The 23,840-nt window shown below is 41.4% G+C and overlaps 1 protein-coding gene across 2 annotated transcripts in view; it reads right to left on the bottom strand.

Moving 5' to 3' along the window:
- Positions 1 to 8,799: 8,799 nt before the first annotated feature.
- LOC126203116 (calcium-binding protein P-like) overlaps positions 8,800 to 23,840 on the bottom strand; it is a 43,354-nt gene continuing 28,313 nt past the window's right edge. The window contains exons 2-3 of one of the 2 annotated variants that reach the window (XM_049937360.1): positions 18,036 to 18,135; positions 8,800 to 9,273 (exon numbers count right to left, since the gene is read on the bottom strand). In XM_049937360.1, the coding sequence (XP_049793317.1) occupies positions 8,924 to 9,273; positions 18,036 to 18,135 (450 nt within the window). In that variant the 3' untranslated portion in view covers positions 8,800 to 8,923. The remainder of the gene's footprint in view (positions 9,274 to 18,035; positions 18,136 to 23,840) is intronic. The other variant, XM_049937359.1, reaches the window with a different exon arrangement.

Raw genomic sequence — 23,840 nt, 5'->3', positions numbered from 1 at the left:
CATGACAAACATTTTCAATTGTTTTATTTTTTGTTGTTCAGTTCAAGTTTTTCATTCAAAATAAAATATGCATCGGGTCATATTTATGACCTATATTGGATTGGACTATCTTACAAGCCCGAAATCAAATCTTCATTCTTGTTTTGTGAAACGTATAGTTAATGTTCTCAGATATTTGTCTTATATATGGAAAGACTTTTTTCTCTTCGTTTCTTCATTTTTTCTCTAAATTTATTAATTTTATTTGTCTTGTTCTTATCTCGTTGTTCTTTTATTTCCTTTCTCTATAGAGTTTATTTACTAACTCAGGTTTGTATCCAGTTTCTGTGGCCATATGTCCCAATGTATTCAGCTCTATTTCAATATTCTTATCAGATAGTGGCATGCGACTTATTTTGCCTATCACATCCGTCCAGTATAGGACATAAATCTGACCTGATACCTCACTACCACCGATCAGGCATACATAAAATACAATCCAAAGATCGTAATATATTTTACATGAGACAGGCCAGGAGCAAAATATGTGCACGATATAAAGAACATTGTAACACTTCCAAAAGAAATCAAGCCGGCCGCGGTGGCCGTGCGGTTCTAGGCGCTTCAGTCCGGAACCGCGGGACTGCTACGGTCGCAGGTTCGAATCCTGCCTCGGGCATGGATGTGTGTGATGTCCTTAGGTTAGTTAGGTTTAAGTAGTTCTAAGTTCTAGGGGACTGATGACCTAAGATGTTAAGTCCCATAGTGCTCAGAGCCATTTGAACCATTTGAACCAAAAGCAACCCATTAACATTTGCTACCCATTGAAGGCTTGAAAAGCACGTAAAAGAAAACATTGAACCCAGTGTTTTCTCTGTCCTGTAATTACTTAGTAAAACCCTCCTTAAATGAGTATACAAGTATCACTTTCATTCACAGTCATCTTTAGTTAAAAGTTAGAAACGAGTATCATTTTTCGAATTTCACTTCTGACAGCTGAGGAAACTTCTTACAGAGATTTCAGAAACATTCTACATCTGTGGGTAAGGCATTAACATTCGGTTTCTTCAAGTCCATACAGTTGTTTTCAGATCCACAAAGAACTAGCGAAAAAACGTTTTTCTTTCCGGGCGTCTAAGATATTGTTGCAAGCCACTTTCTTGTTGACTCCTGTGCCACTGTCCTTTTCGCGTAATAAACAAGTATGTTTAATAACGCCACTTGCCAAAGGGGCGGGCATAACACTTTTAAATCGCTGCGTATATTATAACATTGAGTGGAATAATTTATTTCATTTAAGTCTGTATCAAGATTTCCGTAGTTTTCCTCCATATGTCCAAAATGGGCTACTGGTACTGTTGCACAAGTTTTGATTACTATTGTGTAATAAAACAGGCTTTCAAGTACATATAGAAAAATCTGCAAAAGTAATAATCATAACTTCATATTACCAATGAGACATACTAACAAGTTCAAACAGTAGCACAGAAATTTCAACTTTATACTGTTAATTGAAATATATATTACAAAGTTTTTCAAATACTGAGTGTTAACTGTAAAAAATGATGGATACATAGATTTCCTGTTATCATCTTATGATTTAGCGCACTAAGAACTACAAGAAGAAAGCTACGGTGATTTAAAAAGGTTTCCTTTCGATGGACTGAGCTGCCTTTCTCGACCCATAGTTGATACAGCACTGATTAATAAGAGCTGAACACAATGATTTTAAGCCATTCCACACTATCAAAGTCTACTAAAAATTAGGAATCGAGTTCATGTCCCTTTCTCTCCATAAATTAGCGCTCTATTGTAAACCGCAGTGCTCCATCTATCTGTCTAGGGCTCTAGTTTTTCCTGGAACCAAACTGGACATCTCTTAGCTTTCAAATTTCTCCTCCATTCTGGGTCGAGGTATTCTTGTAATAATTCTTTATCTGTGTGTTATTAGACCAATTGTGCATTATATTCGTCATATTTCTGAAAAATTTTAATGATCACATTCGTGTTAAAATCTAGTGGATCGTGCCCAGCTACACCAATTTCACTCACGAAATCGTTCAGTTACCGCTCTGCCATTAGAGTCATGCACATAAGAGTCCCACGGGAATGCCATAATACTTAGGCACACCCTGCTTCCCAGTTCGTGCAAAACGTTTTATAATTTATAAATAAACACTAAATTTCACCTCCCTTATAGGTATTGAACCGTTGTCCCCCCGAATGTGAGACAAGTGTGCTAACTACTGCGCCACCCCGCTCTGTATAAATATGTATACATGAAGAATAAAATTTAGAATGTGAATAACGGGTGTTTTATTTAAAAATATTTGAGAGTTTTCAAATAAAAAATTCGGAGGCATTACTTTTAAGCACGCCTTTGAATATGCCCTAGCTTAACACAACGTAGGATATTTTTTGTTTTGTTTTGTTTTTTTGTTTTACAGAGGTCATCGTTCATTTCGCCACTTACAATTCCATCATGTGAATCCCTATCTGGCGGTACACATTGAACACTGCTAGCATGTAGCCATCCCCAAAGGAACTCTGTATATTTCCCCACACTTCATTGTGTTTCATCTGACGCCGTACTCCTTTTCTTCTTGTAAGTTTTTGTTTTACGTATTGTCTTACTACACTTACTACAGTCCTTACAATTTCACAGCAGGCAATGAAGGATTGGAGATAAGAAAAACAGCGATAACAGCATTTTGGGCTGCGCGGGGTAGCCGTGCGGTCTATGGACACCTTGCCACCGCTCGCGCGGCTACCCCCGTCGGAGGTTCGAGTCCTCCCTCGGGCATGGATGTGTGTGTTGTCGTTAATGTAAGTTAATTTAAGTTATATTAAGTAGTTGTAAGCCTAGGGACCGATGACCTTAGCAGTTTGTTCCCGTAGGAACTTACCACAAATTTCCAAATTTCTGTATTCTGGTTTAAGTCGAACACCGCTTCTGCGCACTACTACCCTGCTCCTTCTATCGTATCTTGCACATCTAGGGAACCACATTTTTTCTTCAAGAGATGTCGTCTGATTGTATAATCAGTGTTGTTATCTGAATTGTGGTTGTACTGTTGCATAGCCCTATCATCTGTAGCAACATGTTTAATTTTTTTAATTTTTTTATTTCCTTTCCGTTCGGTTCCGTAGAACCAAATTGAGGAGCAAATCTCAAAGGTCATGGAACGTGTCAGTACATGAAATAATTACAACATAAACGTAATAACAGATAAAAATAAATGTTCATGAACCTTAAAAAAGGCAGTCCATAAGTTTAAGTAAACGCTATCACCAATACAATAAAAATCTGCTTAATTTTTCAAGGAACTCCTCGACAGAATAGAAGGAGTGACCCATGAAGAAACTCTTCAGTTTCTATTTGAAAGCGCGTGGATTACTGCTAAGATTTTTGAATTCGAGTGGCCGGCTTATTGAAAATGGATGCAGCAGTATACTGCACACCTTTTTGCACAAGAGTTAAAGAAGTCCGATCCAAATGCAGGTTTGATTTCTGCCGAATATTAACCGAGTGAAAGCTGCTTATTCTTGGGAATAAACTGATATTGGTAACAAGAAACGACAATAAGGAATATACGTATTGAAAGGCCAACGTCAAAATACCCAGACTCGTGAACAGAGGTCAAGAGGTTCGTGAACTAACACCTAGAATGAGAAGAGTTACCCCAAAATATAATACCATACGGCAATAGCGAATGAAAATAAGCAAAGTAGACTAATTTTCGAGTCGAACTACCACTCACTTTTGATACCGTTCGAATAGTAAAAATGGCAGTATTAAGTCTTTGAAGAACATCCTGAACGTGGGCCTTCCACGACAGCTTACTATCTATCTGAACACCTAGAAATTTGAACTGTTCGGTTTCACTAATCATATGCCCATTCTGTGAAATTAAAACGTCAGGTTTTGTTGAATTGTGTGTTAGAAACTGTAAAAACTGTGTCTTACTGTGATGTAGCTTTAGTTTATTTTCTACAAGCCATGAACTGAGGTCATGTACTGCACTATTTGAAACCGAACCAATATTGCACACAACATCCTTTACTACCAAGCTAGTGCCATCAGGAAACGGAAATATTTTAGAGTTACCCGTAATACTAGAGGGCATATTATTTATATCAATAAGGAACAGGAGTGGCCCCAACACCGATACCTGGGGCACCCCTCACTTGACAGTACCCAACTCAGGTCCAACATCACAGCCGTTATCAACATCGTGAATAATGACCTTTTGCTAAAGTAAGAGGTGAACCAATTGTAAACTACTTCCCGTATTCTGTAATGGTCCAACTTCTGGGATAATATTTTGTGATCAACACAATCAAATGCCTTAGTTAAATCAAAAAATATGCTAAGCGTTCGAAACCTTTTGTTTAACCCATCCAGTACCTCACAGAGAAAAGAGAATATAGCATTTTCAGTTGTTAAACGACTTCTAAAGCCGAACTGTACATTTGATAGCAAATCGTGTAATATAAAATGATCAATTATCCTTACATACATAGCCTTTTCAGTAACTTTTGCAAACACTGATGGCATAGAAATAGGTCTAAAATGATCTACATTATCCCTTTCTCCCTTTTTATAAACGGCTTTACTACTGAGTACTTTAATCGTTCACGAAACTGACCATTCCTAAAGGAAAAATTACAAATATGGCTAAATACAGGGCTAACATGTGCAGCGCAGTACTTTAATATTCTGCCAGACACTGCGTTATAACCATGAGAGTCCTTAGTCTTCAGTGATTTAATTATTGACTCAATCTCCCTCTTGTCTGTATCACAGAGGAGTATCACAGAGGAGTATTTCGTAACAAGACAGCCACGCCACTCTGAAGTAGCCGAAAGGCACGCGTTAAGCTCACGCAGGCTAGAGGTCTGAAACAGGATACGTAATGAATGCTATAAAGAAAAGTACGTAGCTTCTGGAATACTTAACTTTAATCCATCCTTGTGGTACATCGCTCTTGACGAGACAAGTGAGACTCTTTAGATACAAGCTATGTAAGGCTAATGGCGCCTTGCTAGGTCGTAGCCATGGACTTAGCTGAAGGCTATTCCAACTATCTGCTCGGCAAAGGAGCGCGGCTTCGTCAGTGTAGTCGCTAGCAAAGTCGTCCGTACAACTGGGGCGAGTGCAAGTCAGTCTCTCGAGACCTGCCGTGTGGTGGCGCTCGGTCTGCGATCACTGACAGTGGCGACACGCGGGTCCGACATGTACTAATGGACCGCGGCCGATTTAAAACTACTACCTAGCAAGTGTGGTGTCTGGCGGTGACACCACAAAAGTTATATGATTTCCTTTAGAAAATAAGTTTTTATTTGCTTCACCAGCAATGTTCAGAAAATTATTGTTAAATACTGCACATATATCTGATTTATCAGTAACAGAAATATTTTTACTGCGAATTGACTTTATATCGTCGACCTTGTCCTGCTGAGCAGACACTTCCTTCACTACTGACCATACGGTTTTAATTTTATCCTGTGAATTAGCTATTCTGTTTGCATACCACATACTCTTTACCTTCCTGATAACATTGTTAAGCGCCTTACAATACTGTTTCTAATGGGCTACTGTAGCTTGATTGTGACTACTTCTAACATTTTGATATAATTCCCGCTTTGTTCTACTCGATATCCTTATCTCACTAGTCATCCACCCGGGCTGCCCATTACTGCTAGTATCCCTTTTAGAATGTTTCTAATGGAAAGCAACTCTCAAAGAGCATGAGAAATGTGTTATGGAAAGCAATGTGTTTATCATCTATGTTACCGGCACTATAAATATCCTGCCACTCTCGTTCCTCGACAAAGTTTAAAAAACTCTCTATTGCTGTTGGATTAACTATCCTACATTGTTTGAAATTAACTATGACATTGGCTTGAGCACAAAAGCCTTTTAGTGTTAAAATTTATGCATCATGGTCTGAAAGGCCATTCACGCTTTTACTAACAGAACGCCCATCTAGTAATGAAGAATGAATAAAAATATTGTCTATGGCTGTGCTACTTTCCCCTACACCCTAGCTGAAAAAAACACAGTTTGCATCAGATCATATGAATTTAGGAGATCCACCAACATTCTTTTCTTGCACCATCATATACAAAATTTATATTGAAGTCACCACATATAACTAGTTTCTGGTACTTCCTACAAAGTGAATCAAGAATCCTCTCTAGCTTGAGCAGAAATGCTCTGAAGTCAGAGTTAGGGGGCCTATAAACAACAGCAATTAGAAGTTTAGTTTCACTAAATTCGTTCATCATTCGCAGTCTTGCCACCTTCTGTGCCCCCGCAAGCTTATGGTCTTGCTGAAACTCGTGTTACACTTGCCTGCGACCGGTAAATGGAGTCTGTGCGCCTTAACTTTTCTATACCTTTTTTGTGACATGACATACAACATCTAATTATTTGACATTCAGACTGCATGATTCCTTCACCAAAGCTGGTATCTCAGAGAAAGCGCGACAGCGTAATATTTAGAAAGCTTAAATCCAGATTATCGTGTGGTTACTGAACGCTATATACACTCCTGGAAATGGAAAAAAGAACACATTGACACCGGTGTGTCAGACCCACCATACTTGCTCCGGACACTGCGAGAGGGCTGTACAAGCAATGATCACATGCACGGCACAGCGGACACACCAGGAACCGCGGTGTTGGCCGTCGAATGGCGCTAGCTGCGCAGCATTTGTGCACCGCCGCCGTCAGTGTCAGCCAGTTTGCCGTGGCATACGGAGCTCCATCGCAGTCTTTAACACTGGTAGCATGCCGCGACAGCGTGGACGTGAACCGTATGTGCAGTTGACGGACTTTGAGCGAGGGCGTATAGTGGGCATGCGGGAGGCCGGGTGGACGTACCGCCGAATTGCTCAACACGTGGGGCGTGAGGTCTCCACAGTACATCGATGTTGTCGCCAGTGGTCGGCGGAAGGTGCACGTGCCCTTCGACCTGGGACCGGACCGCAGCGACGCACGGATGCATGCCAAGACCGTAGGATCCTACGCAGTGCCGTAGGGGACCGCACCGCCACTTCCCAGCAAATTAGGGACACTGTTGCTCCTGGGGTATCGGCGAGGACCATTCGCAACCGTCTCCATGAAGCTGGGCTACGGTCCCGCACACCGTTAGGCCGTCTTCCGCTCACGCCCCAACATCGTGCAGCCCGCCTCCAGTGGTGTCGCGACAGGCGTGAATGGAGGGACGAATGGAGACGTGTCGTCTTCAGCGATGAGAGTCGCTTCTGCCTTGGTGCCAATGATGGTCGTATGCGTGTTTGGCGCCGTGCAGGTGAGCGCCACAGTCAGGACTGCATACGACCGAGGCACACAGGGCCAACACCCGGCATCATGGTGTGGGGAGCGATCTCCTACACTGGCCGTACACCACTGGTGATCGTCGAGGGGACACTGAATAGTGCACGGTACATCCAAACCGTCATCGAACCCATCGTTCTACCATTCCTAGACCGGCAAGGGAACTTGCTGTTCCAACAGGGCAATGCACGTCAACTACCCCGGCCAGCAAGATCTCCGGATCTGTCCCCCATTGAGCATGTTTGGGACTGGATGAAGCGTCGTCTCACGCGGTCTGCACGTCCAGCACGAACGCTGGTCCAACTGAGGCGCCAGGTGGAAATGGCATGGCAAGCCGTTCCACAGGACTACATCCAGCATCTCTACGATCGTCTCCATGGGAGAATAGCAGCCTGCATTGCTGCGAAAGGTGGATATACACTGTACTAGTGCCGACATTGTGCATGCTCTGTTGCCTGTGTCTATGTGCCTGTGGTTCTGTCAGTGTGATCATGTGATGTATCTGTCCCCAGGAATGTGTCAATAAAGTTTCCCCTTCCTGGGACAATGAATTCACGGTGTTCTTATTTCAATTTTCAGGAGTGTATCTTAAGTAATCCAGTCTTATAGAAGAGTTAGCATGACAGAAGCTTCGTACCGCACAGATAGTTTCGCAACTAAATGTAATAATATTTATGTCGTTATCTAGCATAAAAGGTTCTATACAAAAAGGCTGGAAGAAAAAACCTCGATTTTACGAGTGTATTGCCACTGGAAACGAGACAGTGAACAGGGTATAGCTAAGGAGTCGCATCGCATTGTTGCCTGTAGAAGCTGAGATGTTGTTAGTTCGTTTAACTGGAAAGGGATTTCTTGTTTCACGTACAGTGGTCCTTATTCTTGCGATATGTGAGAGTTGTTTTTTAAATGTACGAGTTGAGTGTAAGTCACTTTTTGGATGTATGTGTGATGTGTCATGTTTCAGTTGTACGGTAATGAGAGAGGAGAGAAGATGGGACCTGGTGCCGACATATAGCTTATTTCTCTGAAATACTACAAAGAGGTCAGCCAAGCTAAGCGTTCTGATATAAGGGACGTAAAATCAACAGTGTTGCGTCGTCACAGTTTAAGAGACACTCAGGAGGGATCTGGTATTGTTGCTGGACACTGGCACAAAGACTGGTGGTAAGGAAGCATCATTCGTCACCTTGTTTGGTGAAACACTTGCTATCACCGAGACGAGCTCCATCTCAAAGGGATACATTATCGACCTCCGCTGTGAAGGGGGTCCCCTATCAAGTAATTGCATGATGTTCTATGCACAATAAGATCCATAATATATGTGTGTCTTATTTCTAAATATTAAAGCTGTTGCCGACGCAATATAAGCTGCTTATCCACAACAGTGTAAAACTAAGATAGACGAAATTTATTGAGTGTAGCGTGGATCAGGGCCTGAGTGGGAAATGATGAGGATGTAATAAATAGATCCGAAATTTAATTTCTCCACAGTTATTTTTATTTGACTACTGAAGTATTAAAGCCAGTACTATACAATATTAGTGACACAGAAGGCACTAGAACATTGTCAGAATGAATTTGCAGAACGGTCCATCTTTCTTATCCAGCATAGGGGAGAACTCCAGCGGCAGCAGAATGTGGGTAAGCCCCAGCAGTGTACGGGTAACCGTTTATCCCTGCGGTGTAGGGGTAGGCGCCAGCAGCGGTGTAGGGGTGGGCAGCTGCAGTGTAAGGGTAGGTACCAGCAGTGTAGGGGTAGGTACCAGCAGTGTAGGGGTATGTTCCAGCTGTGTAGGGGTATGTTTTGGCTGTGTAGGGGTAGGTTTTAGCTGTGTAGGGGTAGGCATCAGTCAAGGGGTTGTAGGCTGCCGAATATGGGTAGGCTCCTGTGTAGCCCAGGGCGGAGTAGCGGCCAGCCACGCCAGAATAGTACGGGTTGTAGGCTGCCCCTGCAAATAAAAAGACACATTATTACCGCCAGGGTAAAGAGACGACGTTAGGCGTTATCAGTACCACCTAATGACTTACATGAATTATTCAATGTGACGCATCGCCTGTGCGTCAATAATTTCATAAATATAACACTCCAAAAGTGTGGGAGGCATAAATATCCATACACAAGTTACATGTCTTTAGTATAAGTAATGCGAACAAAAAAATCTAATATTTAGACACTACTGAATAAGGAATTTTACTCCGTTTGGTGTGCAAAGGAAATATAAGTGAACTGGAAACGTAAAATTATATTACTTCTAACTGGTATTACACTCATATTAAAACGAAATGACACTTTATTGTAAACGTAGCCGTTATATTCACATTTCTTTTAAATTTTTACGCACTTAACGTTTACCATCTACCGGAAGATATATGTCTTTCCCGAAACACTGTTAGATAATTGCATGTCTCTGCGTTACGTTAATCCATTTTCAATTTCCCTTCTATTGCTGGCAGTACCATTACAACGATACATTCTACAGGCGGTATCCTGACATAAACCAGGTACTAATTAAAAAAGCAAACAGAAGGACGCTATAGATTTCAAATTTCGTTCTTCGTCTTCATACTCTGGTACAACCGTCCTATCTCTCGTTTCCGAAACTGATGTTGTTTCTCTGATGTAACACATAGTCTTACTGTCTGCATGGTTTTTAATATGCTTCGTTATACATTTCCTAGAGGCACAGAAATTCTAAAACAGTAACCACGTGTTGCACTATACAACATGAGCCTATTTGGAACGTTATGCCAAGTATACACTCATGGAATTCCTCATTTATTCTTTCTAAGAAAATATTTTACTTTCACAATAATAATACTGTATATCAAAACGAAATGGAAGTGTAAATTACAATCTTTCTCAGCACAATTGTACGTTTTACTATAAGCACAGTCCTTCAGCCAGTCCATCTTGAAATACTGTCTGACTACAAATAACTTTAGGTTTCCATTAGCTACTGAACAAAGGACTAATAATATTCCAATATTGATGAAGAGGCTTCATCTTCCCCCTCGTTTCTGATTAGTTTAACTTTTCCAATTAAAAAAATGGACGACAAAGAATTTACAAATTTTGTCAGAATTTTAATGTCGACTAGCAGCTTCCTTCGATGAAGATGATCCTTAGTCGAGGTAATTTTCTTTTATTAAAAACATAGATGTTGTAGTGTTGATGACAACATGAGCTATTTTGTTATTGTTTAATTATCATCCTAAAATCACATTTTATCAGTGTGACCACTACAGTTCAAGAATGTTCATAATATAACCATCAATTTACTTGCTAAATTTTTTAGTATGGCTCCTCCCATCTTAACTTATTGAGCTTTTGTGTTCCACGAGCGATTTTTGTTTTTCACTTCAATATCTACTCGTTTCTCCTCTTTCTCTTATTTTGTATCAGTTCGCACATACATTATGTTATAGCCTCTGTGTTAGAATAGTAATACTCTCCGAAATCACTCTCGTTAACAGGTGGAATCAAAGATAAAAACTGAACTATTTCTGTAATCCTTGTTTATGAAATTAGTAGATTCTAACATGCGAAGGGAAGAAGATGCGAAGGTCGTAGATACATCATTGCACGAATGACCGTGTCTTTCGGAGTGACTGAAAAGACGTTTGTAGCAAGCGTCTGATACAGTTGTTAATTTTTCATCTGGTGACCATAACTGTTGATCGCGAGGTGTACAAAGAATCATTCTCCCACCAGGATATCGCGTCCTGTACTAAGCGAGAGCAGCAACATCATTAGTCACTTGTTCTATGATTTCTAACATCTGTGTTCGCCTCCAGTATTTGTCCTCCAGGGCTTCTTCTAGATTCACGGAAGCTGTTCCCTGACATCGTCACTTACGTCCTGACATCATACTCTTTTCTGTAGTTGGTGTGTACCATTGTGTATTGTATTGTGTATTTAAACCGGGAACCTAGGAACGACGGAGAGGCTTCGTCCCGCCGTAGCCCTCAGTGGTTCACAAACTCACAACAGGCCACAGCACCCACACTACCGCTGCCCACACCGAACCCAGGGTTATTGTGCTGTTCGGCCGACAGTGCACCCCCCCACCCCCCTTCCACCACCACCACCACTCCCGGAACGTCTCATACCAGACGACTGTAACCCCAAATGTTTGCGTGGTAGAGTAATAGTTGTGTGTGTGTACGTGGAAACGGTGTTTGCGCAGCAATACCCGACACATTCTAAATCTACATCTACATTTATACTCCGCAAGCCACCCAACGGTGTGTGGCGGAGGGCACTTTACCTGCCACTGTCATTACCTCCCTTTCCTGTTCCAGTCGCGTATGGTTCGCGGCAAGAACGACTGTCTGAAAGCCTCCGTGCGCGCTCTAATCTCTCTAATTTTACATTCGTGATCTCCTCGGGAGGTATAAGTAGGGGGAAGCAAGATATTCGATACCTCAAACAGAAACGCACCCTCTCGAAACCTGGCGAGCAAGCTACACCGCGATGCAGAGCGCCTCTCTTGCAGAGTCTGCCACTTGAGTTTATTAAACATCTCCGTAACGCTATCACGGTTACTAAATAACCCTGTGACGAAACGCGCCGCTCTTCTTTGGATCTTCTCTATCTCCTCCATCAACCCGATCTGGTGCGGATCCCACACTGATGAGCAATAATCAAGTATAGGTCGAACGAGTGTTTTGTAAGCCACCTCCTTTGTTGATGGACTACATTTTCTAAGCACTCTCCCAATGAATCTCAACCTGGTACCCGCCTTACCAACAATTAATTTTATATGATCATTCCACTTCAAATCGTTGCGCACGCATACTCCCAGATATTTTACAGAAGTAACTGCTACCAGTGTTTGTTCCGCTATCATATAATCATACAATAAAGGATCCTTTTTTCTATGTGTTCGCAATACATTACATTTGTCTATGTGAAGGGACAGTTGCCACTCCCTGCACCAAGTGCCTATCCGCTGCAGATCTTCCTGCATTTCGCTACAATTTTTTAATGCTGCAACTTCTCTGTATACTACAGCATCATCCGCGAAAAGCCGCATGGAACTTCCGACACTATCTACTAGGTCATTTACATATATTGTGAAAAGCAATGGTCCCATAACACTCCCCCGTGGCACGCCAGAGGTTACTTTAACGTCTGTAGACGTCTCTCCATTGATAACAACATGCTGTGTTCTGTTTGCTAAAAACTCTTCAATCCAGCCACACAGCTGGTCTGATATTCCGTAGGCTCTTACTTTGTTTATCAGGCGACAGTGCGGAACTGTATCGAACGCCTTCCGGAAGTCAAGAAAAATAGCATCTACCTAGGAGCCTGTATCTAATATTTTCTGGGTCTCATGAAATAAAGCGAGTTGGGCCTCACACGATCGCTGTTTCCGGAATCCATGTTGATTCCTACATAGTAGATTCTGGGTTTCCAAAAACGACATGATAATCGAGCAAAAAGATGTTCTAAAATTCTACAACAGATCGACGTCAGAGATATAGGTCTATAGTTTTGCGCATCTGCTCGACGACCCTTCTTGAAGACTGGGACTACCTGTGCTCTTTTCCAATCATTTGAAACCCTCCGTTCCTCTAGAGACTTGCGGTACACGGCTGTTAGAAGGGGAGCAAGTTCTTTCGCGTACTCTGTGTAGAATCGCATTGGTATCCCGTCAGGTCCAGTCGACTTTCCTCTGTTGAGTGATTCCAGTTGCTTTTCTATTCCTTGGACACTTATTTCGATGTCAGCCATATTTTCGTTTGTGCGAGGATTTAGAGAAGGAACTGCAGTGCGGTCTTCCTCTGTGAAACAGCTTTGGAAAAAGGTGTATAGTATTTCAGCTTTACGCGTGTCATCCTCTGTTTCAATGCCATCATCATCCCGGAGTGTCTGGATATGCTGCTTCGAGCCACTTACTGATTTAACGTAAGACCAGAACTTCCTAGGATTTTCTGTCAAGTCGGTACATAGAATTTTACTTTCGAATTCACTGAACGCTTCACGCATAGCCCTCCTTACGCTAACTTTGACATCGTTTAGCTTCTGTTTGTCTGAGAGGTTTTGGCTGCGTTTGAACTTGGAGTGAAGCTCTCTTTGCTTTCGCAGTAGTTTCCTAACTTTGTTGTTGTACCACGGTGGGTTTTTCCCGTCCCTCACAGTTTTACTCGGCACGTACCTGTCTAAAACGCATTTTACGATTGCCTTGAACTTTTTCCATAAACACTCAACATTGTCAGTGTCGGAACGGAAATTTTCGTTTTGATCTGTTAGGTAGTCTGAAATCTGGCTTCTATTACTCTTGCTAAACAGATAAACCTTCCTCCCTTTTTTTTTTTATATTCCTATTAACTTCCATATTCAGAGATGCTGCAACGGCCTTATGATCACTGATTCCCTGTTCTGCACATACAGAGTCGAAAAGTTCGGCTCTGTTTGTTATCAGTAGGTCCAAGATGTTATCTCCACGAGTCGGTTCTCTGTTTAATTGCTCGAGGTAATTTTCGGATAGTGCACTCAATATAATGTCACTCGATGCTCTGTCCCTACCACCCGTCCTAAACATCTGAGTGTCCCAGTCTATATCTGGTAAATTGAAATCTCCACCTAAGACTATAACATGCTGAGAAAATTTATATGAAATGTATTCCAAATTTTCTCTCAGTTGTTTTGCCACTAATGCTGCTGAGTCGGGAGGCAGGTAATAGGAGCTAATTATTAACTTAGCTCGGTTGTTGAGTGTAACCTCCACCCATAATAATTCACAGGAACTATCCACTTCTACTTCACTACAGGATAAACTACTACTAACAGCGACGAACACTCCACCACCGGTTGCATGCAGTCTATCCTTTCTAAACACCGTCTGTACCTTTGTAAAAATTTCGGCAGAATTTATCTCTGGCTTCAGCCAGCTTTCTGTACCTATAACGATTTCAGTTCGGTGCTTTCTATCAGCGCTTGAAGTTCCGGTACTTTACCAACGCAGCTTCGACAGTTGACAATTACAATACCGATTGCTGCTTGGTCCTCGCATGTCCTGACTTTGCCCCGCACCCGTTGAGGCTGTTGCCCTTTGTGTTCTTGCCCAAGGCCATCTAACCTAAAAATCCGCCCAGCCCACGCCACACAACCCCTGCTACCCGTGTAGCCGCTTGTTGCGTGTAGTGGACTCCTGACCTATCCAGCGGAACCCGAAACCCCACTACCCTATGGCGCAAGTCGAGGAATCTGCAGCCCACATCGTCGCAGAACCGTCTCAGCCTCTGATTCAGACCCTCACATTGTGAAGCGGAATAAGGGGAACAACCCCGCATTCGCTAAGGTAGGTGGAAAACAGTCTTAAAACGCTCTACAGGCTGGCCGGCACTCTGGACCTCGACACTGATCCGCCGGGCGGATTCGTGCGGAGGGCTGCCACGCCTTCCCGCTCCGGAAGCAGCGCATTAGACCGCGTGGCTAGCCGGGAGGGCTGGTGTGTACCATGTGACATTTTCTTCGGCGGTTCTGCTAAGAACAGAGAGGTGCTCGGTTTGAAGTAAGAGTAAGATGGAGATGCAGTCTTTCTCCAATGCTGTGTAACATGTGTATTGAAAATTCAATTAAAAGACAAAAGTGTCACAAGCGGAATTAAAATGCAGTGTGAAATTGTGCGAATGATAAGATCCATTAATTAAATTGATTGTGTGAAAGTGTTAGAGAATAGCTGAAATGTGATTAGAGACGAACCTAGTACCAAAATTGTTCCGTTGAAAGGAGATTAACGCATGTCGGAGGAAGCAAGGAGGTTACCGAAACGGACTAGCGCAAACGAGGAGAGCAATCTTCACCACAGTAGGTCTACCACTACGGAACACTGGACTTTACCAGAGAAAGTAATTTCTGAGAACCGCATATGGAATACAGCATTGTACAAAAGTGAGTCATGGGCTGCCAGAAAATCAGAGGTGAAGATGGTATTACAAGAGAACGCTCAAAATTAGGTCGTTTGCTACGATTAGAAATGGGAATGTTGATCGCAGAATTGGAATGGTAAGCAATATATGGAATCTACTAATTATATGAAGAAACAGGGTGATATGGTACGTGTTAAGACTCAGGGGAATGACTTCCATGATACGAAACGGAAGTTAGGAGCGCAAAAATAATACGGGGAGACTGAGACTGCAATGTATGCAACAAATAACTGAGAATGTTAGGTGCAAGTGCTGGTCTGACAAGGGAGATGCTTGACTGCCAACACTCAAATATGCTCTGAATTTAAATTGTTCATCCCAAAACAGTGGTATTAGTCACTCACATTCAAGACACAGCTGTTTTCTGCTATTGTCATTCCTGGTCAGGCCATAAAGATCGTACCCTGGTAAGTGAATGTTTTCCGAACAAGAATGTTACGCTTAAGATAGTGCTACCGCATACAACGTTCTGATGTGTGCTTGTTTAGGCAACATGAGTTCCACATGCTGATTATCTGAGACTACAATGTGAAACACCACAATTAAAGTTACGTGAACATCATTTCATCATCAGACTTCAGTCTGTGTTATGCAGTCAAGTTTTCTGCTGCGACGTACAAGCCTACTTTACATTATACGTGGCAAAAGCCAGATTACGACATTTACATTATAAATATCATTGTCTGAAAATGTAATTTGTGGCGTTTGATATTGGACTTGAACGCAGACGTGATACTCAATAAGAGAAGAAAAAAGAATTTAATCAGACATGCATATTGTTCTGTTCCAGTTTGCTTTGACCACTTCATTGAAAACATACATACACCTTGAAGTCTGAATAGCTGTGCAACTCTGTGAGGTCAGTAGAAAAATTTGACATAGAGCAGTTATTTTAAGCAGAGGGAAGTTTAACCATCAGTCACGACATTACGTGTTCTTTTGTTTCTATTATATCGATATTTTTTTTTTTTTCGCATTACCTGAATTCCTGTCTTAGACTTCGAAAAGGTGATCATTGAAATGTCTTTCGTGGTAAAACTAGCAGTTTTGTATGCGAATGTCTCAAACCATTGGTTTTGGGATAAGCGATTAATAACTTAAGCACTGCTTCCTGGTGTTACTAGCTTTCAAGATTTCCTACTTCTTTCTCAAAAGATCTATCAGATGAAGAGATTAGCGCAAGCAAGGAAATCAACGTGGACCCCCACGAACCATCAGAATAGTGACGGTCCGAGGAATAAGAGAAAAAACTCATTAGTGGAATTTATGGTAAATTGATATTTAGATGCTACGACTGATTCGCTGATGTTGACACAATGTGTAGCGCAATCGGTTTATAATGAAGCGGGAAAAAATGAAATCGTGCATACGCTCTTAAGGCGGAAAGAAAGTCGTACCGCGAAGTAATTGTTCGACGGCAAAAAAATCGGTAGATGTGGTTTGTATGTACAAACAAATGATTACGATTTCAGAAAAATTGTATGATTTATGCGAAGGAAATAGCTTCACAGATTCATTAAGTTAGTTTTGTCCAGTTGGTACGTTATATCTTCAAAATCCCAACCTGTTTTTAGGGCCCTACCCATAATGCTCCAAATTTTATCAATTGCGGATAGATCCGCAAGTCTTGCTGACAAAAGTAGAGTTTGGCAAGCACGGAAACAAGCAGTAGAAACTCTCGCTGTGTGTAGGCAGGAATTATCTCGTTGAAATGTAAGCACAGCATGGCTTAGAATGAAGGGCAATAAAACGTGACGAAGAATATCGTTGACGTACCGCTGCGCTGTGAGGGTGCCGCTGATGACAACCTAAGGGATCCTGGTACGAAAAGAAATGTACCCCAGACCATCACTGTTAGCTGTCAGGCCATATGGCAGGCGGCATTTGGTTGGTAGGACACTCTGTCCGGCTCCTCTCCAGACACGTCTTCACTGGCATCGGGGGTCGCTATGGAGTATGCACGACTCATCACTGAAGACAATTCTAGTGCAGTTAATGAGATTCCAGGCCGAAGACGTGTCTGGAGACATCCCAGGCAGCCGTGGGATACCAATCTGAGCAAAGCCCGCCTAGCGTCCTGCCAGGGTGATGGTCTGGGATGCCATTTCTTTTCATTGCTGCATCACTTAGCTTGTCACCCGCGGCACCTTTACAGCACAACGGTACGTCGACGATATTCTACAAGCAGCTTTTCTGCCTTTCATGGCAAGCCGTCCTTACCTTACATTTCAGCAAGGTAATGTTCGCCCGCCAACGACGGTAGTTTCTAGTGGTCATCTTCATGCTTGGCAAACGATGCCTTGGACAGCAAGATCTCCGGATCTCTCCCCAGCTCAGAACCTTTGGATCACCATGTTCAGGACCCTCCAACCAGCTCGGGGTTTTGACGATCTAACGCCCCAAATGGACAGAAGTTGGCATGACATTTCTCAGGAGGACATCCAACAACTCAGTCAATCAATGAAAAGCCGTACAACTGCTTGCATAAGGGCGAGAATGGGTCAATGCGTTATTGACTTGTTCAATTTGTGAAGCCCTTTCTCTTGAATGATTCACCCAACTTTTCTGGAATTGTAATCGTTTGTCTGTACAAGTACATCAATCTATCAGTTTCCGTCCCTTTCTGATAATTCTTTCGAGGTGCGCTTTTTTTTCTTTACTCTTACCGCGTACGAAAGGGCAGGAAAAACGCATATGAAAGCATATGTATCTCGTATGAACATATTGTACACGTTATTACACCTAACGTAAGATGATTTTACGAGTTCCGTACCTGTGACCAGGGGGTCGACCGCCTTCTTGGATCTCTGGACGCTGGTGTCTTCGGAAGGGTTGGCCAGGGCGAAGCCCGTCACGGCACACAGTACTAACACCTGAAACACACAGTCCTAGGATCGCCACGGGTTCTTCAAGATAAAACTACAGCAACTTATTAATACAGGGGCAGGGGACCCAGTTACAAGAAATCGGCATCCGGCAAAATCCGAGACCAACTCGGTCGGCGACGTCCTGTAAGAGGAATATGCGATCACTGACAGTCACAAACCACAAACAAACTCTTCTAACCATCAGTTGTTTCTGTGATGACAGGGCAAAATTATTTGTTATAGAGAAGTAGAAGAGAAACAAAATATGATCAAAAATTTCAGCCAGCAAGCGATCCAATCTAATCTTTCAGTCTAAGAAGTTTCCGACAGTAAGAGGATTGTAACAACAACCTTTAAGTATCCAGGAACAGAATAAAACACCCTACTGACTCGTAGGGAACACAGGACAGGACTGGAATAACGCCTGTGGACGTACTGATGAGCGCTTCGTGCAATCTTTAATGAGGACACGGTGGATGTGCCTGACTCTTAGGCGTGGTTTCGTGGCACCTATTTTCTTAAGTTTAAGAGTTTTTACTTAGCTTTAATATTTTCTTAGTTACGTGTGAGTGACAATAGTTAATATTCGAGCAGAGCGACTAAGATTATGTAAGAGCAAGGAGAAACAAAATCTTCGAAACCTAATACGAACTATGTTATACAGTGACGAAAATTTTTTTACAGTTGTTGTTTAAGTGAAGAAACAGACTTTGGAATTCTCATTCACATTCGCATCGCATTCGTTTGCATATTTTATTCTGATTCTGATTATTGTTCATAGCTAAATTAATATACCAGTGAGTGTATATTGAAAATATAATATGAAATCAAAATGTAATTCAGAGTTGTGTGTTTCATTTATGGGATTCCAGCCACAATTTCAAAAGTATTGTGAGACAAGTGGCATATGTTAAAGACGAGACTTTTGTGGGCGACTTTTTGGCCGGTTTCGCTGACATTTAATCATACTGTATATCTGAAAAAGTCGTCTGCAATTTTCGAGGTTATTTTTAAGAAGTTTGATGATTTTCCTGACAAGTGTCACGGTAAAATATTTTCAATGACGTTTCTCCTATCCGAGAAGCTGAAATCACAGGTAACTTTGGCTTGGAGTAGACCTATTTTATGAAAGACATTTATTAACATTAATTATGACATATGTTTCATCCCATTAGTATTCATAACAATGTATTACCCAAAGATATAGCGGGATCGCGTTACAGCTTCGTGTAGGATTTCACTGATGTAGCTAAAGAAAAGTAATCATAATCTGCCACCAAGTACAGATTCAAGCGTGAGCAGGAAAATCTAAAAAATAACTTTTTGTTATATTTCTAATTTAGTTATTGTTTCTTTCATCCAAATTTCAAACGTATGTGGCAGGCATTACGTATCAATTGGCATCCATTGTAGGAAATATGTCACTATATTGGGAGTACAGAACCTATGAAAATTCTACTGCGTAATCCGAGTAATTGCACAGCGTCACTAAACAAACAACCTGAGCAGAGGATGCATTATAAGGAAATATCATCCACAGAGCAACATTGTGCGATGCGGATTTCACTCGAAATGCATAATTAAGAATTCAGGTTTCAAGAATTCTATAGCTTTGTTCTGTGTAAAGGAAATAAGGAATAAGCAGTAACCTTAAAGAAAAGGGAACATAAATTAGCTACAATGTCCAGTAAACAATGAGCGTGCGAAATGACACTGAAGCCAATGCTGCTAGTAGTGTCTGGCTTGCAGTTTTGAGACGATATGTGCTGAGTGGTAGTAAAGTCTGGTTCTCAAAGAGCTCAGTACCCCGGGCTAATATCGTCGAAAGATGTAGGTTACTTGCTAACTCCGGCGTCTGATGCAACACGTTTTTTGTTCGTACCTCAGTGTCTAGGTGAAATGAGCCGCGCTATAACCACAATCTTTCCAGTGAAGGAAAATACACGGAATTACAGGCACGTCACACTTTCTTACTCGCTGGAACATTATCATGTGCACATTATTTGGAGAATGAAGGTCACTTGAAGAAACTAAAGTTGTAGCTAAAATATCACTAATCTACGGCTTCACCGGTATTCAGAAGACCTAAAAAGATACTTATTGTTACGTCGTATATTGTTTTTAGCTATTGCGAGAGTTTAAAGAATCACAAACACACTTAGAGTCTTTTTTATCGATATTTTACATGTTTTGAGGTCATCAGCAACATTATTCTGTCGAATACAACCCTCGAACTCGCCACTGGCGTGTTTTTACACACCATCAATTTCGCTGTTCCTTGTACTGATAGCAGTTTTCATTAGATAACATCGCCTATTCTTTGCTAGTCCTCTATTGAGTACATTACCTATGATCATAAGACTCACAAAAGCAAAAATGGACGCCCCTTCTATCAGAATAACACGATCATGTAAAGTTAGGTGAATCACACCAAGCAGAACATGCCTTGCATCTGGGAAACTTTTAATTTCATTTATCAGCAGTCAGTGTCTTCTTGACTCATTAGGCATAGCTACATTCAATAGACGGTCCTATTATATTTACTGACGAATTAATTAGTTTACAATTTTGTATTGCAATGTAGGACCATACTCAGAAAGGATCACAATCTCAGTGTTCGAGCTGTAATTGATATAAGCAGAATATTTCATTTTCGAAATACCGTTTCATGGATACTGCAACTGATTCTATCGAAGTAAATAAGTGGATATGGAATGTAGGCAGTTTTCTCATTTTATTGAATATTTTTAGTATTAATTGTGTAACTTAAATAAGTAAGAATAACAATAAAAAAAGAACTTATCAGGACATTACTTAAGATGTCACGAACGGATAAATATGAGAACTAGTCACTTTTGTAGACTGTAACCCAAAGGTCCGCCTCCTTCATTGAGTGGTCAGTGTGTATGACTGGCATGGAGCGGACCCGGGTTCTATTCCCGGCCGGTTCTGAGATTTCCTATGCTCAGGGACTAGGTGCTGTGCTGTTCTCATCATCACAGACTGCGCAAGTCGTCCAGTGTGGAGTCACCTGAAAAGACTTGCAATTTGGTGGGCGAATTTCCTCAAGTGGGAACTCCAGGCCTTCAATGCACACGATCATTTCATTTTGTTTTATGTAGCCCAGAATACAATACCAAAGAATACGGAAAGGTCGAAGACATACTGGATGAAGATCTGCTTACGTCAGAAGGGAAACAAATGTTGGGGAAGAAAACTAGATATTTATTTTACTAATGAAAGGGAAACCGAAGAAAAAACAGGCTAACTCACTGACATTTATGGACCCAAAGAACACCTTCGACACTGTAAAAGTTGATAATATTGTCATTGTCGCTGATGATTGGGAAGAAAGTACGGAGAGAGATGAATAACGTAGAAGACCTACAAAACCTAAGTGAAAGTAGTATTAAGGTGGAAAGTCAAGTGAGATAAATTTGTGTTGAGCAGGGTGCTTAGACGGATTTGCAGCTGACCACCACTAACGATGAACTTGTCTGTGACAGAGCAGTGATGGACGAGAGAGAATGGTGCAGCCCTTTACGTGAGGAGTACTTAGAAGACTGCTTAAAGGAACGGGCAGCATACCCGGCAGCAAATGTTGTTTCAGAAAAGGGAAAGCGAAGAGAAAGATGGCTAAGAGTAGTATAATGGAGAGTAGCTCGCTTAACATCGAAACTGAGAACGACACAGATGTCCACTTAAAAAAAGAATTTTCCTATCTAGAAAGTAAGATCACGCTGAATAGCCGAAGCTAACATTCTATCAGAAGCTGGTAAAGACAGACGAAGCAAGCTTGCTTTCAGAACACGGCTCTGCTGGTATATTTATTGCTAAATGGTTAATCCGGTGCACGGTCCCTGTTCCAAGTTGTCTGTCCAATGATAACTCCCATAGGCAACAAAAATTTGTTTTTTAATATTACTTGCAATTATTGCCGGAAATTAGAAACTTAAAATGCTATCATAACTTACTCATGAAGAGATGTAATGTTACATTGATGGTTTAACACAATAACACAAGTATTAATGTTAGAAACTGTAAATGTAACTGACCCATCGTAGTTCACTGCCCCCCCCCCCCCCCCAAAAAAAACAAATACTACATTCATCCAGTATTTGAGGATGAGAGCGCTTAGTGACTTCAAACAAAGTTTACGCAATTTGAAACCATTTCGAAACTTGTTCTTGTTGATTCCGCCCACAAAGTAATGAAAGGAAAAGAAATTTATCGTCTCCTATATATTCGGTGTTCATGCAGTACGGCTTTAGCATCAGGTATGGCGTTTTAATTTATTTCCCCAACAGATCTTACATGAACATTTAAAGGAATTATACGTTTCTTGCTTAACCAAGTATGGTTCATTAGCCTGCAGGTTTAGTACTTCGAAATGAACAAAATCGGAGTAATTACGATTTTCCATCTTCAAGCATGAAGGATTCACACATTTAATGTAAAATATTTCACTCGATAACTTATTTGTAACACAGTCAGGCATTTGGGGCTGTTTCATACATGCATGTTCGATTCGTTAAAGAATAGCGGTTTTCTTTTGGGGTAGGGGGAAGGGGGTCGGGGGGTTGGAGTGTGTGTTGCTGCTATGAAGTTCCTGAAAGTAAAAACCTGGAGTATTGCACGGTGTGCAAATGAAAGGTGGATCACCAGAAATCCGGAGAAGAAAACGCTGGAAGGATATGGTGTTACTGATAAAAATTAAAAATCAAGTGAACAGACAAAATCACATAATTAAATTCTATAAAAAGATGGAAAAGATGTTTGTTGAAGCCTCTTACCATATGACAGGTATTAGTTTGATTTCTGCTACGACATCCAGGCATACCAAACTTGGCTGTGCAAAGACCAGTAATGGGAAATAAAGGTTAGGGTAGTCCAGGGTAGGATATGCAAAGTACGTTGAGAATTTTGAATTCAGCAGTTCCACACACAAATCTAAATGCTGTCAATTCAACTGAATACCTAGGGACAACAATTACGAAGAAATTAAATTAAAAGAATCATTTAAATAATGTTTTGAGGAAGGCAAACAAAAGACTGTGTTTTATTGCAAGAACACGTGGAACATGCAACAGATCTACTAAAACTAAACAGACTGCCTACAGTACACTTGTTCGTGTCATCTTCTTGAGTATCGCTGCGCGGTATGGGGTCCTTACGAGATAGGATTGGTGTAGGACATGTAAACAGTTTAAAGAAGGACACGTAGTTTTGTATTACCGCGCAATAGTTAAGAGCGTGTCACAGATGTGCACAAAGAGTTCCTATGGGGCACGCGCAACTATATAAGACTATTTTGTAAAATGAGAAAAACCGCAGAACAGTTCCGTGATCCACAATCGTTTATTGTGTAGGCGACAGGGTTCCGGAACATTTAAAGTTCCATCATCTGTTGTAAAAAATAAAATCTCTTAACCTTCAGAGGGCATCCTCACCCCATTCTTGTTATAGAACCTACGGTTCCGTGTCAAAAGGATAGAAGGGACATAAATTCCACTAAAACCGATCACCCGTGCTACTAATGTTAAGAGATTTTGTTGTTATAAAGGAAAAGCACCAGTTTGCTTTTGTAGAACAAAAGCAAAATGGTGCTCTTCATTCATTATAATGTTGTTCTACCAAGAACAGACGGAAGATTCTGTTAATATGATTTTATTGTTCCTAAACGGATCGTGTACACAATAAAAGATTGTGGA

The sequence above is a fragment of the Schistocerca nitens genome, chromosome 9 (assembly GCF_023898315.1).
Source record: "Schistocerca nitens isolate TAMUIC-IGC-003100 chromosome 9, iqSchNite1.1, whole genome shotgun sequence".
NCBI classification, from domain to species: domain Eukaryota; kingdom Metazoa; phylum Arthropoda; class Insecta; order Orthoptera; family Acrididae; genus Schistocerca; species Schistocerca nitens.
Note: the sequence above shows the minus strand (reverse complement) of the source record. Positions and strands in the feature narration are given on the sequence as shown.